This window comes from Melanaphis sacchari, unplaced genomic scaffold (assembly GCF_002803265.2).
Source record: "Melanaphis sacchari strain LSU unplaced genomic scaffold, SCAv2.0 Contig50_pilon_pilon, whole genome shotgun sequence".
NCBI classification, from domain to species: domain Eukaryota; kingdom Metazoa; phylum Arthropoda; class Insecta; order Hemiptera; family Aphididae; genus Melanaphis; species Melanaphis sacchari.
In genome coordinates, this window is record NW_020271344.1 from 611,451 (window position 1) to 624,400 (window position 12,950).

The 12,950-nt window shown below is 22.8% G+C and overlaps 1 protein-coding gene across 1 annotated transcript; it reads right to left on the reverse strand.

Annotated features, from left to right (window-relative positions):
* Positions 1 to 409: 409 nt before the first annotated feature.
* On the reverse strand, positions 410 to 7,906 carry LOC112599344 (trehalase-like). The gene is made up of 10 exons (XM_025346214.1): positions 7,770 to 7,906; positions 6,735 to 7,013; positions 4,895 to 5,067; positions 3,756 to 3,955; positions 2,617 to 2,741; positions 2,402 to 2,544; positions 1,873 to 2,039; positions 1,572 to 1,776; positions 638 to 834; positions 410 to 579 (listed from the first exon to the last, which is right to left on the reverse strand). Exons 1-10 carry the CDS (start codon positions 7,880 to 7,882, stop codon positions 445 to 447), a joined length of 1,737 nt encoding a protein of 578 aa, XP_025201999.1. The 5' UTR covers positions 7,883 to 7,906; the 3' UTR covers positions 410 to 444.
* Positions 7,907 to 12,950: the final 5,044 nt, after the last annotated feature.

Consider the following 12,950-nt stretch of genomic DNA (forward strand, 5'->3'; position numbering starts at 1 on the left):
GTTTATATTATTAGTCATTATTCAACACATAATTGTATTATAGTAGAATTGTAAACATAATGTTTTATTTGTTTCATATAAGTTTAATTATTGATAAGACAATATAAATAGACAAGAGCAGTGGTAGGTTACTAGGTACACGTTTTCACAGTCGTATCAAAATTATGATTTTTTTTTTTTTTTTATCACATAGTGTTTACTGTGTTATCATTTCTAGGTATCAGTATCACTGCGATTTATTGTATCTCCTAGTCTAGAGCAAATAGTTTGTAAAGGTTCAAAGAAATTTAGTATTTTTAGCAATAATTAACGAACTAAAATTTACATTTTATAGTAAAAAAAAAGTAGACGATAATGCGTGTTCAATTTTTATAATATTAAAATAAAACAACTATTTTGCTCTTTAATATATTTTAAAACAGCGTGTTTATTTAATTTTATGTATTATTGTTTACTCTTCAGTTTATTTCCCCATTCATGAAAAATCTCAAGTAATACTCCGATTGTCACTCCATATCCTGTTGGATAATGTTGACGAGATTTTTCTTCACCATCACTGCCCAATTTAATTGCACTATACTGCAAGTTATATTTATATTTTAAAATTTTGTTTAGGTTACTCATAATAATAATTTACTTTTTTGAATAGAGTTCCAGTCTGATTAAATCCCACAAAATTTGTGTTCACCCATGAACTGGCTAAATTGAATGCTACCTTTTGCGCTTTTTTGCTTCTAGTTGAATGTAATCCAAAAATGATCATTGATTGTAATTGTGGCCAACAATTAAAATAGTCCCAGTCTAGACCAGTGTTATAAAAAGACGTTGGTACGCCTATATAAAAACATGTTATGATTATTGAATATATGAGATTTTTTCGATTTTTTTGATTTAAAAATATTTATAAAATATGTTGATTAATCTTATCAATATTTAACAGTGTTGGTCAAGTTATTTTTAAAATGTATACAGAAATAATTTTATTTATTAAATAAATCAAATTGTAAAGACGTTTTTTTACCCTTTAATAAGAGTAATAATTAATAACTACCTATGTTCGTTGGTGAAATTGTTTAAGTACTTGTGTGTGGTCAGCACTTCTAGTTTTTAAATTAGCACTATCATCGTATATACCATTTGTGGTTTGTTAGTTTTTTTTTTTTTTTTTTGATAATATTGTTTATTTTTTAAACAATTACTAAGTATATTAATGTTTGATTATTCAATTAGTGATGCTTCTCCCTCCATTATGGGTAATTTATAATTATTGAATGACTAAAAAACAGGGATTTAGTACCACCAATTTTTTCATTGCATCCCTGCTTATATTATTTTTACGTTTGGTACATAAAAAAAAAAAAAAAAATTGTTAACTTATTAGCTTACACCAGTATTTCTTATAAATCAACAAATAATTGTACAAAGAAAGTAATTGGTCATAAATATATTTTATTATTTTTGGATAACTATAGTTTTTAAATTTTTGACTATTTGTTGGAGTCTTTGAACAAATTATAATAACGTAATCGTTGTAATACATAAATTATAAATTAATAATTTTATACTCTTACATATATAACGAGGTGTCAAATCTTTATTTATAATATTGTTTCTTATTAGATACTCCACTGCTGAATCGCCGTAAAATTCACTTAATTTATCATCATAACTTCCAGTCCACAGAGGTGCTAAATTAGATGCATAAAAATAATTACGACTTTCTGCTATCGTTGTGTCAAAATCTAACCACATTTTTTCATCTTCGTTCCATAATAACTGTTAAAGTTAAATAGTGAAATACGTATAAATTAACATAAACATATATTATACTATTATCTTATGTATAATGCGATTATATTTAAAAACACTTACTGCGTTTATTCCGATTTGATAACGATGAGCGAGTTGCTTATAAAAATTTGAGTTCGCCTGATCATTAACTATGAGATATAAATTTGATAGAATATTGGAGTTTGATTGCATTATAGAATTCAATTCAACATATGCAAAATTCAGTGGATTTGTTTTCAATAATGTTTCTGTGAGTTTTAAATATTGTAGAATTCTTAAATACTAATAAATAAAATTTTATACTTAATTTTTAAATGAGGGTAAAAACATGAAAACTTCAAACACTGCTTGAAATTTGTAGCTATTAAAATGTTTGATGATTTAAATTTTTAAATGTGCAAAAGTTTACTGTATGTCTATATAAAAGGTGTTATTATATATTAAATTTCGGTTGTCAACTCGGTGATGTATTGTTTTAAAATTTAAATATTTGTTATCAATTTGTATCAATATTAATAATAAAATACAATTTAATCGACATTTTGGATTCTTTGATTAATAATATACATTATTACCGATGTTTCAAATATATTTAAATATAACATTTTACTTCTAAAATCATTGTAATGCTTTCGGTTGTGGAAATGTTTGCTTGAAAATCCCCAGCCAGATTCGGAGGCAGCTTTTACTCTACACAAATATTCGTTTTGATATCGAACAGCAGGCAAACTCTTCGTAATGTGTACATCAATACTTAAAACATAGGGTATTTAATAATATAACAATGATATTCATTAAAATACACTTTAAATTATTCTTATGTACCTGTACATTTCAGGACGTGGATTACATGCATCGCTCATATAATGAGTCATAATATAAGTATTACCAACACTTTTTACATTAATAGATCTATATTTTATCCAGTACATCATTTCCGCATCTAGGAGCTATAATTGTAATTAAAAATAATTGTTTAGGATAAAAATATATTGGGTATTATCAAAGTCTTAGTTTAATTATAGTAATTCAGTTTTTTCTTAATAAATTATTAATTTTATTTTTTAATAATTTAATATGACTAATACGAGTATATAATAGAAGTTACGAAATAAAAAATAAGAAAAGTGTTTACATACGAAATTGCTAATTACAACAAATTTTAAAACACTGAAATACTGAAATACTGAAATTATCTTGAAAAATAACATGAGTAAAATATTTTGTTGTTAATTTAATTTATATTTTTCTCTGAGGAGTGAGAGTGAGGATCACTGATATAAATATTAAAGAAATTAGGTATTATTTTATGAGTCTAGGACAAAATCCTGCTGCCAAAATCGCGTTATGATAAAATCCCGTCCAACGGGGTCCCGTTCGGACCTAATCCCATTAAATTATTTTGTTATCAACTTTTCAATCACACTTAACTTAACCTAGGATTTGTCAATTGTGAATTTTAACGATACAAAAAACTCATTAAATGGGCTTGTTTAAAAGTTGTTTTAAAGGTATACAATTTTAATTTTTACTTTATATTTATTTATTTATTATCGTAGTCTCATATTATATAGTCCTTGTAATTTGGAAAATTAACTAATTTCTAACACTATTTACTATTTTTAATTTTAATAATTTCTAATACTATTTAGATAGGTATTATTTCAAACATTAAATTGCAAATTATGAGCAAATCCATATAGGTAGTCGAAAGTTGGTATTTCTTTAAATTTAAAATAAATAGACTCTATTTTTGCATTATACGTAAAAATTTTATAAATAACAACAATAACTAGTTCAGATAAGCAGTGGACAATTTTTGAAACAGTTTAATGAATTACGTTAAAGTGAATTTACGTACAGTACGTTGGAGGGGGGATTTTATCCGGGAGGGATTTTGTCCGAACACCTATTTTTTTACTATGATCAAGATAATCTAATTCATGAAGATAAGTTATAGGTACCGCAATATTATCAGTTATGAATTTTTCGTCTTTAGTATATTCATAATAAGTAGCCATCATTTGAGTAAGAAGTGGAGGTTGTGATCTTCCTTTATAGTATATTCTGTTTCCCATCAATACATATCCATATTTTTGAATTATATAAATAAAATTTTTTAAAATCCCTTTCACGGTAGTTTCCATTCCACATATCAACGCTCCTACAGAATAATACCATAAATAAATTAGATATATATATTTATAAATTACATAAAATGATATATAAATAATAAATGTACACATTTAATTTATATTATCTGTTATTTTGTATATACGTATAGTGTTGTTTATATTTCATTTGTCTAATATATACATAAAGCATTAAAAAGCATTCTGAGATGTTGTTAATGAACAACTCCCTCTATAAATTATTCATGTGCTATATTATAATAAAATTGTTTACAAACTATTACTTATTGTTTTAAATAACAGATTATATAAATATATATTAATAAAAAAAAAAATAAAAAGCCTAATATATGATGTATTGTGTAACCTAATTGTAAAACCTAATAATATTCTATTGATAAAGGTAAATTTGTAATATCATCAATTTCAGTATTTAATTTATTTAGTGCATACTTTAAATTGAAAATGTTTGTAGAAAAGCTTTTTTTTCTTTTTAATTGTACTAAAGAAATATCTTTATTATGATAATTTCAATTGATACAAATACAGTTCAAAAGAAAGTCTCATAGTTGAATGTTGAGGTACCTGTTGATTTAATTTATTAGATCAGGGTATCAGCCCCGTATAAGCCAACTATTTGTAAGGGGGATATTACATGAAGTATGTTTACGGAGATTTATACAAGATGAATTGGTTAGGATTTGAATAAAGTTTTGGTTTGAAATTTAGTAAAAAAGTGTAGCGGTTTTGCTGATTGAATGGATTTTAAAATTAGATTGAAAATTTATATGTTGTTGCAATAGATTATTTATTTTAATTTTTAAATGGTCTAATATGTTATTTAAATTAAAATATAAATTTTCTTGAATCTATATTATAATGAAAAAATAAAATATGTTTTCATAATTTTTGAATTACATTAAGATAGTACCTATTACGATAGGTATATCAAAAAAAGTATCATATTATACCTCTTATTATCCAATATGCATCCCAATAATTAAATTCATTTTGAAATTCCATGTTTACAAAGAATCCGTTTGGTACATATATCAATGAATAAAGATCTTTGTCAGTTTTAACTTTTTCGGATATTTTTTTTGCCAATTTTTTCCAAAGCTGGTTTATTCCAGACAAGAATTCTCTTTGTATAAAACAATATCATGGTTAAACATTTTAATTTTAGTTAAGTTATTATTAATAAATAAAAATAAAATTTAGCATCATTGTTTAAACATGTTTGAGAAAATAATAAGTTATCATCACATTTTATTAACATTTGTAATAGAGAGAATATAGAAATTAATTCTAAATTTAAAATAATTGGTTACCAAGTCCTACCTAGAAGTCTAGAATACATATAACCTAATGGTATTTATTGTACTATTTAGCCTGAAAAAATATAGGCACTTCCGAAATATTTGATAGATTTTTAGATTCTAAGTAGAGTGATGATGTATTGGTTTTGCTATGATAAGTGACATTCATTGAGTGTATAATTTTTAATTTAGGTTTAAGTTTTAAAAATATATTTTATTACCTTCTGGAGAATTAAAAATGTTATAACTTTCAAATTTAAGGGTAGTTATTGGTAGTAACTAGGATCTAGTTGGTACTTAAGGGAATAAGGGTATTATATAATACAAATCTTAAATTTAAAACACTAAATGACCGATTCGTATACTTGAAAGATTTTGTTATTTTACAGTTATTTTTAAATAAATTATTTTAAGTAAGTATATAGTGTTGTAATAAAAAGTTTATTTGTGATTAACCAGTATCTACTGTCTTATAAGTAGTGTAATGTTTTTAATTTTTTCAATATTGTTTTTAAAAATAAAAACAAAATTAAGTGCTACTCTACAAAATTATTATAAATACTATTTATTCTGAAAAATTATAGTCACAGCTAAAACAATAATAATAATAATAATAAAAATAGTGGGTAAGTAATCACTCTGCTGTGCAGTCGTAGGTTTCAAGCGAACCTTATCATTCAGTAGGTCGCTGTAATTGATAATATGTTAAATTTGAATTTAATAAAAATCATTGTATACAAAAAACGATTCTAATCGGATATGGTCTTTTAGCATTGTTATTATAACTATATAATTATATTTATAGTATAGTAATTTTACCGCAGAATTGTATTAATAAGTTAGTACTGTGTTTAGGCAATAGTTTACAATTGATTTACTATAATTAATTTCTTATTAGAAAATATATTGAAGTGTTTTTTTACTATAAATAATGTTTTCACACATAAAAAAGTGAGCATAACGTATGTCCAGATGACAGAAACATATAAAACGATATATACTATTTATTCTTAAAAAATTAAAATAATTATAAAAAAAACAGTGGAAAGTACGTGTTTATTCAATTTTGTCAAAATCTAGTCTTCAAATACCCAAACACAATTTTTATAAAATTTTATTATTTTTTAAAGAAAACTTAAATAGAACTTCGTATTACATTTTTAACTTTAGGTATGCATATTAAAATTTCTACACATTTTTTACTACAAAATAATTTGTAGTTTTGATAAGTTTTATAATTGTAAAACTTCAGTCTTTATAGAAATTAATTTTTTAGATAAAACAAAAAAACAAATCTATTTTGACAAAAAAATATTTTTCTATATAAATTCTTGTTTTTTTTTTCGATTATTTAAAAAAATGTTTAGTTTACTTTTGTTATATCTCCCTATTGCAAATACCCTAAAAAATCTAAGTCAATTTTGATTGCTTTAAAAGTTGATAGTCAATATACTCATCACTTCGTATCTAAAGTTATTATTAAAATACTTACTTATATGTATAATCTTGTACTTTGTCAATGATTTTTGGATGATTTTTGAAATCTGACGGTAACCATTTATTAATAGTATGTTGTTGGAAATTAGTTTTAACAAATTTTTTTAGTTCGAGTAATGGTATAGTTCCATGAAATGTATTATTCAGTGTACGAAAATCATTCAATATAGTTTCTTTTTTCTTTTTCATTTTCATATCCACAAATGTTTTAGATGCTTCAAATATTTTTGAAGTTTGGATTGTACGTAGGAAATCGCCTTGGCAATATATTGAACTACAATTAAAAATATATAATATAATATACTTTATAATTTATAATTTAATATTTTTATGATGATAATTTGTTGTTTAAATATTTCATCAGTTAAAAGTATGTTTTTACATTATTTATTATTATATTAGTAGACACAAAATTATGTTGCATAAAATAATCAGAAAATTTAATTTTTTTAAATAAAATACAATAATGAATTTAGCTGAATTTATTGCTAGAACATGATAATGTTTTTAGATTATAAGTGGAGTGATGAATATATTTATTATACAATGATGTGTTTGTTTTCTTTTATTTTTGAATAAAATATTGTTATTTAAAGTCTTAACGTAGTTAAAAAAGGATAGTCTATGAGCAATTGATACTTCGAATTAAAAACGAGAAAGTAGAATAGTAAAATGATTTTATCCATGTTTCTTATTACTATCATTATAATAAACCTCTTGAACATTAAATTCAAATTTAACATCCATCGTAGTAACTAACTCAAAATCTACTTTACAGCAGAGATGTACCAAATTTCCCACCTTTCTAAAATTAATTTTGTTGTTAAATATTTTCCTTCAGTTAAGTACAAGTTAAAACATTGTAAGAGTAGAATTTGTAGTATGCATTAGTATGCAGTTTATGTCATGCAAATGTGCAATATGATCGCATCATTCAGATAATAAACATAAATGAAAAAATAATTTTACTCTAAAGTATAAGTGATGATTAATATTTACTTTAACAGTAAAGTATGCTTGTTTATATTACCTCAGGCAAACCTCACTAATAGGCGGTGGTTTATAAGGACCACGCAATAGATTTTGAGTTGAAAGATAACCATCCAAAAACAAAATTGATAAATATATACTATATGTATACATTTTTGTTTTAGATATTATTTTATATGTGAGAATTTTAAATAAAGTTTTAATATTGTGACTGTTAATTATTACGAGTGAGATACATTATAAACTAATTAAATGATACTTTTTAATTACAACTTTAGAGACCAATTTATTTTGACATTTTCATAGCCATAATATACTATACACAGGGAAATGTATAGCAATTGTGATAATTAGATATTACGATGATTAGGATTAATGTTTTTATTTGGTTATGTTAGGGGAATATATGTACAAATTACAAAATATCATTTGAAGATTTAAACTGGCAAGTATTTTGTTACATTATAATCAACGTGGAGAGATATTTTTAAATTATGGTATAAAAAAGCTAATTGGTGTTTAAAAAATAGTTGAGTAATTAATGAATTTTTAATAAAAACAGCTAGTTTAGGATTATTGGATCATTCTGTACATACGCGTTTATTAAATAAAATGTTATAAATAATAACGTTACATGGATTATTTACACAGATGTTTTAAACAGTTGTTTTTTTAACATTTTTATTTTAATAATTCACTTTGGATCATAATAGGTACAATAAATGTTTAATGTCGATTATAGAGGAGGGTTAAACTTATATAATCTTATGTGTGTTGTATTTATGTTTGGAAAATGATTTCCCGCATCAAAATTCGTTTAGAGTTTTGATTTGAGTTTAATAAATTAATTTTATAATTTCACAAATCATTATTCAAAATGAAGTACTATAAATATTTAATTAACATTTTAAAATAAAACAAATAATTCATTATTGCTATTTCTTATATCCCACAAATCACAACTCACGTTTACTGTAAGTATTTATATTGAGCCATATTAAAATTGAGCAATTTTAAATTTAAATTTACAATAAATTTAATAATATACCTAATAACTGCTGTTCCATCTTATAATATTTATTGGTACTGCATTAAATATTGAAATAGATTAAAGACGTAATTTAATTTTTTTCGTAATCGGATAATAATAATAAATAGTTAAATTTTTTAGAGCATTATTTTTTATTATTTATACAATTTTTTATAAAATACACCAAGTATTGTTAACATATAGAAATATTGGACCTAACCTGGATAGATTGGTGATATTCTTTGTCCCAGTAAATATAAATCTAATTGTTAAATGTAAAGCATAATACACAACCTTTCTTAAATTATTTATAGATATTTTAAACTTTTTTTAACGTTTTAGTTTAAAATTGGCGAATTTTAACTTGTGATTAATAATGTTTAATTTATGTATTTTAACAAAAATAGCGATTTATATGGAAAGCACATAAAGAGCTTAAAAATTTTAAAAATTATATAATTTATAGAAAGTGCTATATAAACATTTGATGAAAATTTTAATAGTATCTATGGTTATTTGTTTTTAAATTACATACACAAAAAAAAAAAAATCTTGTTTCTGAATTACTAAGAAAAGTACTTGATATTTTTCCTCAAAAAGTTTTAATTAGATTGAATACCAGAAATGATATTGAATTTGAAGATTGAAGCATTTTTATTGCACCAAAATATATAATATAATCATTTATTATTGTTTAGAAAATAAAAGACTATTACATATTTAAATTGATCATCATAGTTTTAAATTGTGAACTTATTGTTGGACAAAATGTACAACGATACAATTTATAACAACATATTAATATATATATATTATATATACTAATTATTATCATTCTAAGAAATAAGAATGTTTTTAAATATTATCAACTATATAATGACTTTTTATTGGTAAATATGCAATTAGTTGAAACACTTGAAACCGTTTTAATAGGAAGTGGAGGTTGTGATCTTTTTAAATAATGCGTATCATTTGGCATTTTCATTCTAAGTATTATAAATTGTATTCGTTTTTGTTGTTCACCCGTGATTTATTTCATATTATTTATATTTAGGATTATCTATATTATAAAAAATAATTATAGTATTATAATAAATATTATATAAACAAAAATTGTGGCACGATTATTTTTAATGATTAATATATTAACAAATAGAAAAATGTGTGTTGAACAATATTTATTTTAGTTTCAATCCACATTCATCTTATATATTTTAAATAATAACAAACTAAGAAAAAAAAACATTTTACAGCTATCAATTAGCCAAATAGTAATGACTCATAATAAATATTGAATACATTATTTAAATATTTAAATTACATTTTTTTTTAAATTTCGTTTATTTTAGTTTAAGTCATTGTTATGTATACAGTTATGAATAATAATATAAATATTTATTTTAATTGGGTTTCCTTGTAAATATCTCCAAAATTTTGAAGTTTATGTATAGTTGTTTATTGTTAATTGTTATTATTTCTTTTAAATTTTATACTTATCAATGAAGAAATTGAAAATACCTACTTTAAACATAATAATAAAAACTATTCATATTCGTACATGACATTATTTTTTGCATTCTCACTCCATTCCTAAACAAAATAGTCATGTTGTAGTTAAAGTATAATTGTTAAGGATGAGTTAACACAATTTAGTGTTCATAAAATAAATGGATAAAGAAAAAAATATGAATTTTTATAGGTTTAAAAAACTATTAAATAATTAATTATAATATTATAGAATAGACACAATAAATAATATTAAACATATTGAAATATTGTATAGATTTTTAGATTCTGAGTGTAGAAATAGATGTACTATGATGGTTTTACTATGATGTGTGTGTGGTTTTTATTTTTTATTTAATTTTCAAAAATGAATGTTGTTATTTTTTTTTTAGAATTAAAAATGCTTAATTTTCAATTTTGAGGGTAGTTACTGATAGCAACTTGGATCTAGTTGGTACTTGAGAGAATGGGGGTATTAAACATTGAACAAATTATTTATTTTTTTTAACAAAAAAAGAATCCATTTTTGCTATATAGTAAGTTTCTAGAATACCTATTATGATTAAGTAAATTTCTGTAATGAATGTGTTAAGTTTGAGTTCATCAATAAATTGCTGTATATATAAAAAAAAACTACTAAAAATAAAAGAAACGATCAATATAATTTTAAAAACATTTAAAAAATGTCTAAAAAAATTATGAATAACGCAAAAACATTTAAAGTAGGTTTAAAATGTTTAAATCATATCTTTTCACAAATTATCTTCCTTGAAAACTAACTTAACCACTAATAATGAAAATGTTCTTTTTTTATTTATGTCTATATGTTTAATTATTGTAAATATTCAACTTTGTAAAAACATTTGGTATTTTAAAACAATTAATTGATTAAATATACTACTGATTGTTGAAGCGCAATTTATTAAACATTCAATAAATACAAAAATTGTGCGTTTGGAAAAAAGAAAATGTATTTAAATTCGATTTGTATCATTAGTATTTTAATTTAAAATTTTAATTAACGTAAAAGATAAGATGTATTGTTTTTTTAGTTTATTAACCAAGTCATTAGTGGTACTCAGTATATGTATTTATTAATTAATACTAGAGAATGAATTCAGTAAATTTTCTGACATGGTCTAATACATACAGGTTGATACAACTCACTAATTGTTACTATTTTTCTTTTCCAAAAATTAAAATTTAAAATTTACAACACTAAATAATCGATACGTATACAATATACATGAATGATTTTTTTTATTTTACAGTTATTTTTTAAATTAATCAAAATTAAAAAATATACAATATTATAATAATAGGTATATTTTTGATAAAGCAGTACTTACTGTTTCATTAGTGATGTGTTTATTTTTATTTTTTAACGTTGTTTTTAAAAATAAAAATAAAATGTAATTGTCATTTAAAAAAAATTATTTCCAAGTATTATAAAAGTAAGTTACTTTTGTGTAATGGTTTAAAATATACCAATTAAGTTGCCATAATGTTATGTAAAAAAGTAATTGCGATACAGTAACACATGATTTGGTTGTAATGTTCGTAAAACCTTACCATGAAGTTCATATCACAAATTTCCAAGATCAAGATTAACAGTTAGTGTCGTTCGTTAATTTTTCGTGCAACGTATGCAGAACGCCTGCGATGGCTTCCACGCTAAGACACGTTAAAGCAAATGTAGAAGAGCAGATTACAATCCAACGGCGCGCAGCACTAAGTTAAACGAGTTTTCTCCACGGCGTTCTGGATAGATAATTTGTTTACATCACTTGTCTGGGTTCATTTCTCCAGTATAGTCATAATTAAAATATTTATTTTAAGTAATTAATTTATAAATTATATATATGTAGAAATGTTTGTTTGTTTGCTTATCCTCAAAATAAATTAAAAAACTATTGGATAATAAATTTGTTAATAAAAGTTCTATTCATTGACTAAGGATATTGGGAGGGCATGTTTATATCTATTTATATTTTTCAACCCATAAAGGTTTTTTATAGAGGAACTCACATATACATTTAGTTTTAGATCATGAAAATGGAATATTTTTTTTTTTTTAAATAAATGATTGTTATTATTTATAAACTATGTTAACATAATAATTAATAGAAGAAATATATATGGCATATAAAATTGTTTACAAAAATATAGGTATTTAATAAACATAATATTTTTTATTTTTTTTTTTATAGCGTACAATCTGTAAATAAATTATTACAATAAGTACGCATGCGGAAATATATAATATAGCTTGACATAAACGAGATAAAAGCAGCCACCTAATGGCGACACTTTATGACATAATTAGGTTGAATTTAAATTTACCTTATATATTTACATAATATCTTAAAATAAAATAGTTATATGAATACAGCTGCAATGAGCATTTTTATGATTTACAGTTATGATTTATTTTCTTAGATCTGATTTTTTGATGTAAAGACATACAAATGAATAACAGTCTGAATAATATTGGATTTATATTGGTTTTTAAACATATTTTGTCGAACCTGTCAATATTTTTTTTTGTGTTTATTTAAAAAAAGGAATCAGAATTAAGAGATGAAAAATTATAAATTTAATCGTTGTAATTATGTTTATATTACGTATATATCTCAGCTGAAGGAAAATGAAAAACGATGGAACATAGAAAGATAGATAAATCTT

What these genes read in the sequence shown, in the direction of transcription:
- LOC112599344 (XM_025346214.1), bottom strand. Translation starts at nt 7,882, where the DNA reads ATGTATACATATAGTATATATTTATCAATTTTGTTTTTGGATGGTTAT. An exon ending in GCATTACAATGATTTTAGAA is followed by an intron (nt 2,040 to 2,401) that starts GTAAAATGTTAT and finishes TAAAACTCACAG; the next exon opens with AAACATTATTGAAAACAAAT. An exon ending in CTGGAACTCTATTCAAAAAA is followed by an intron (nt 580 to 637) that starts GTAAATTATTAT and finishes TATAACTTGCAG; the next exon opens with TATAGTGCAATTAAATTGGG.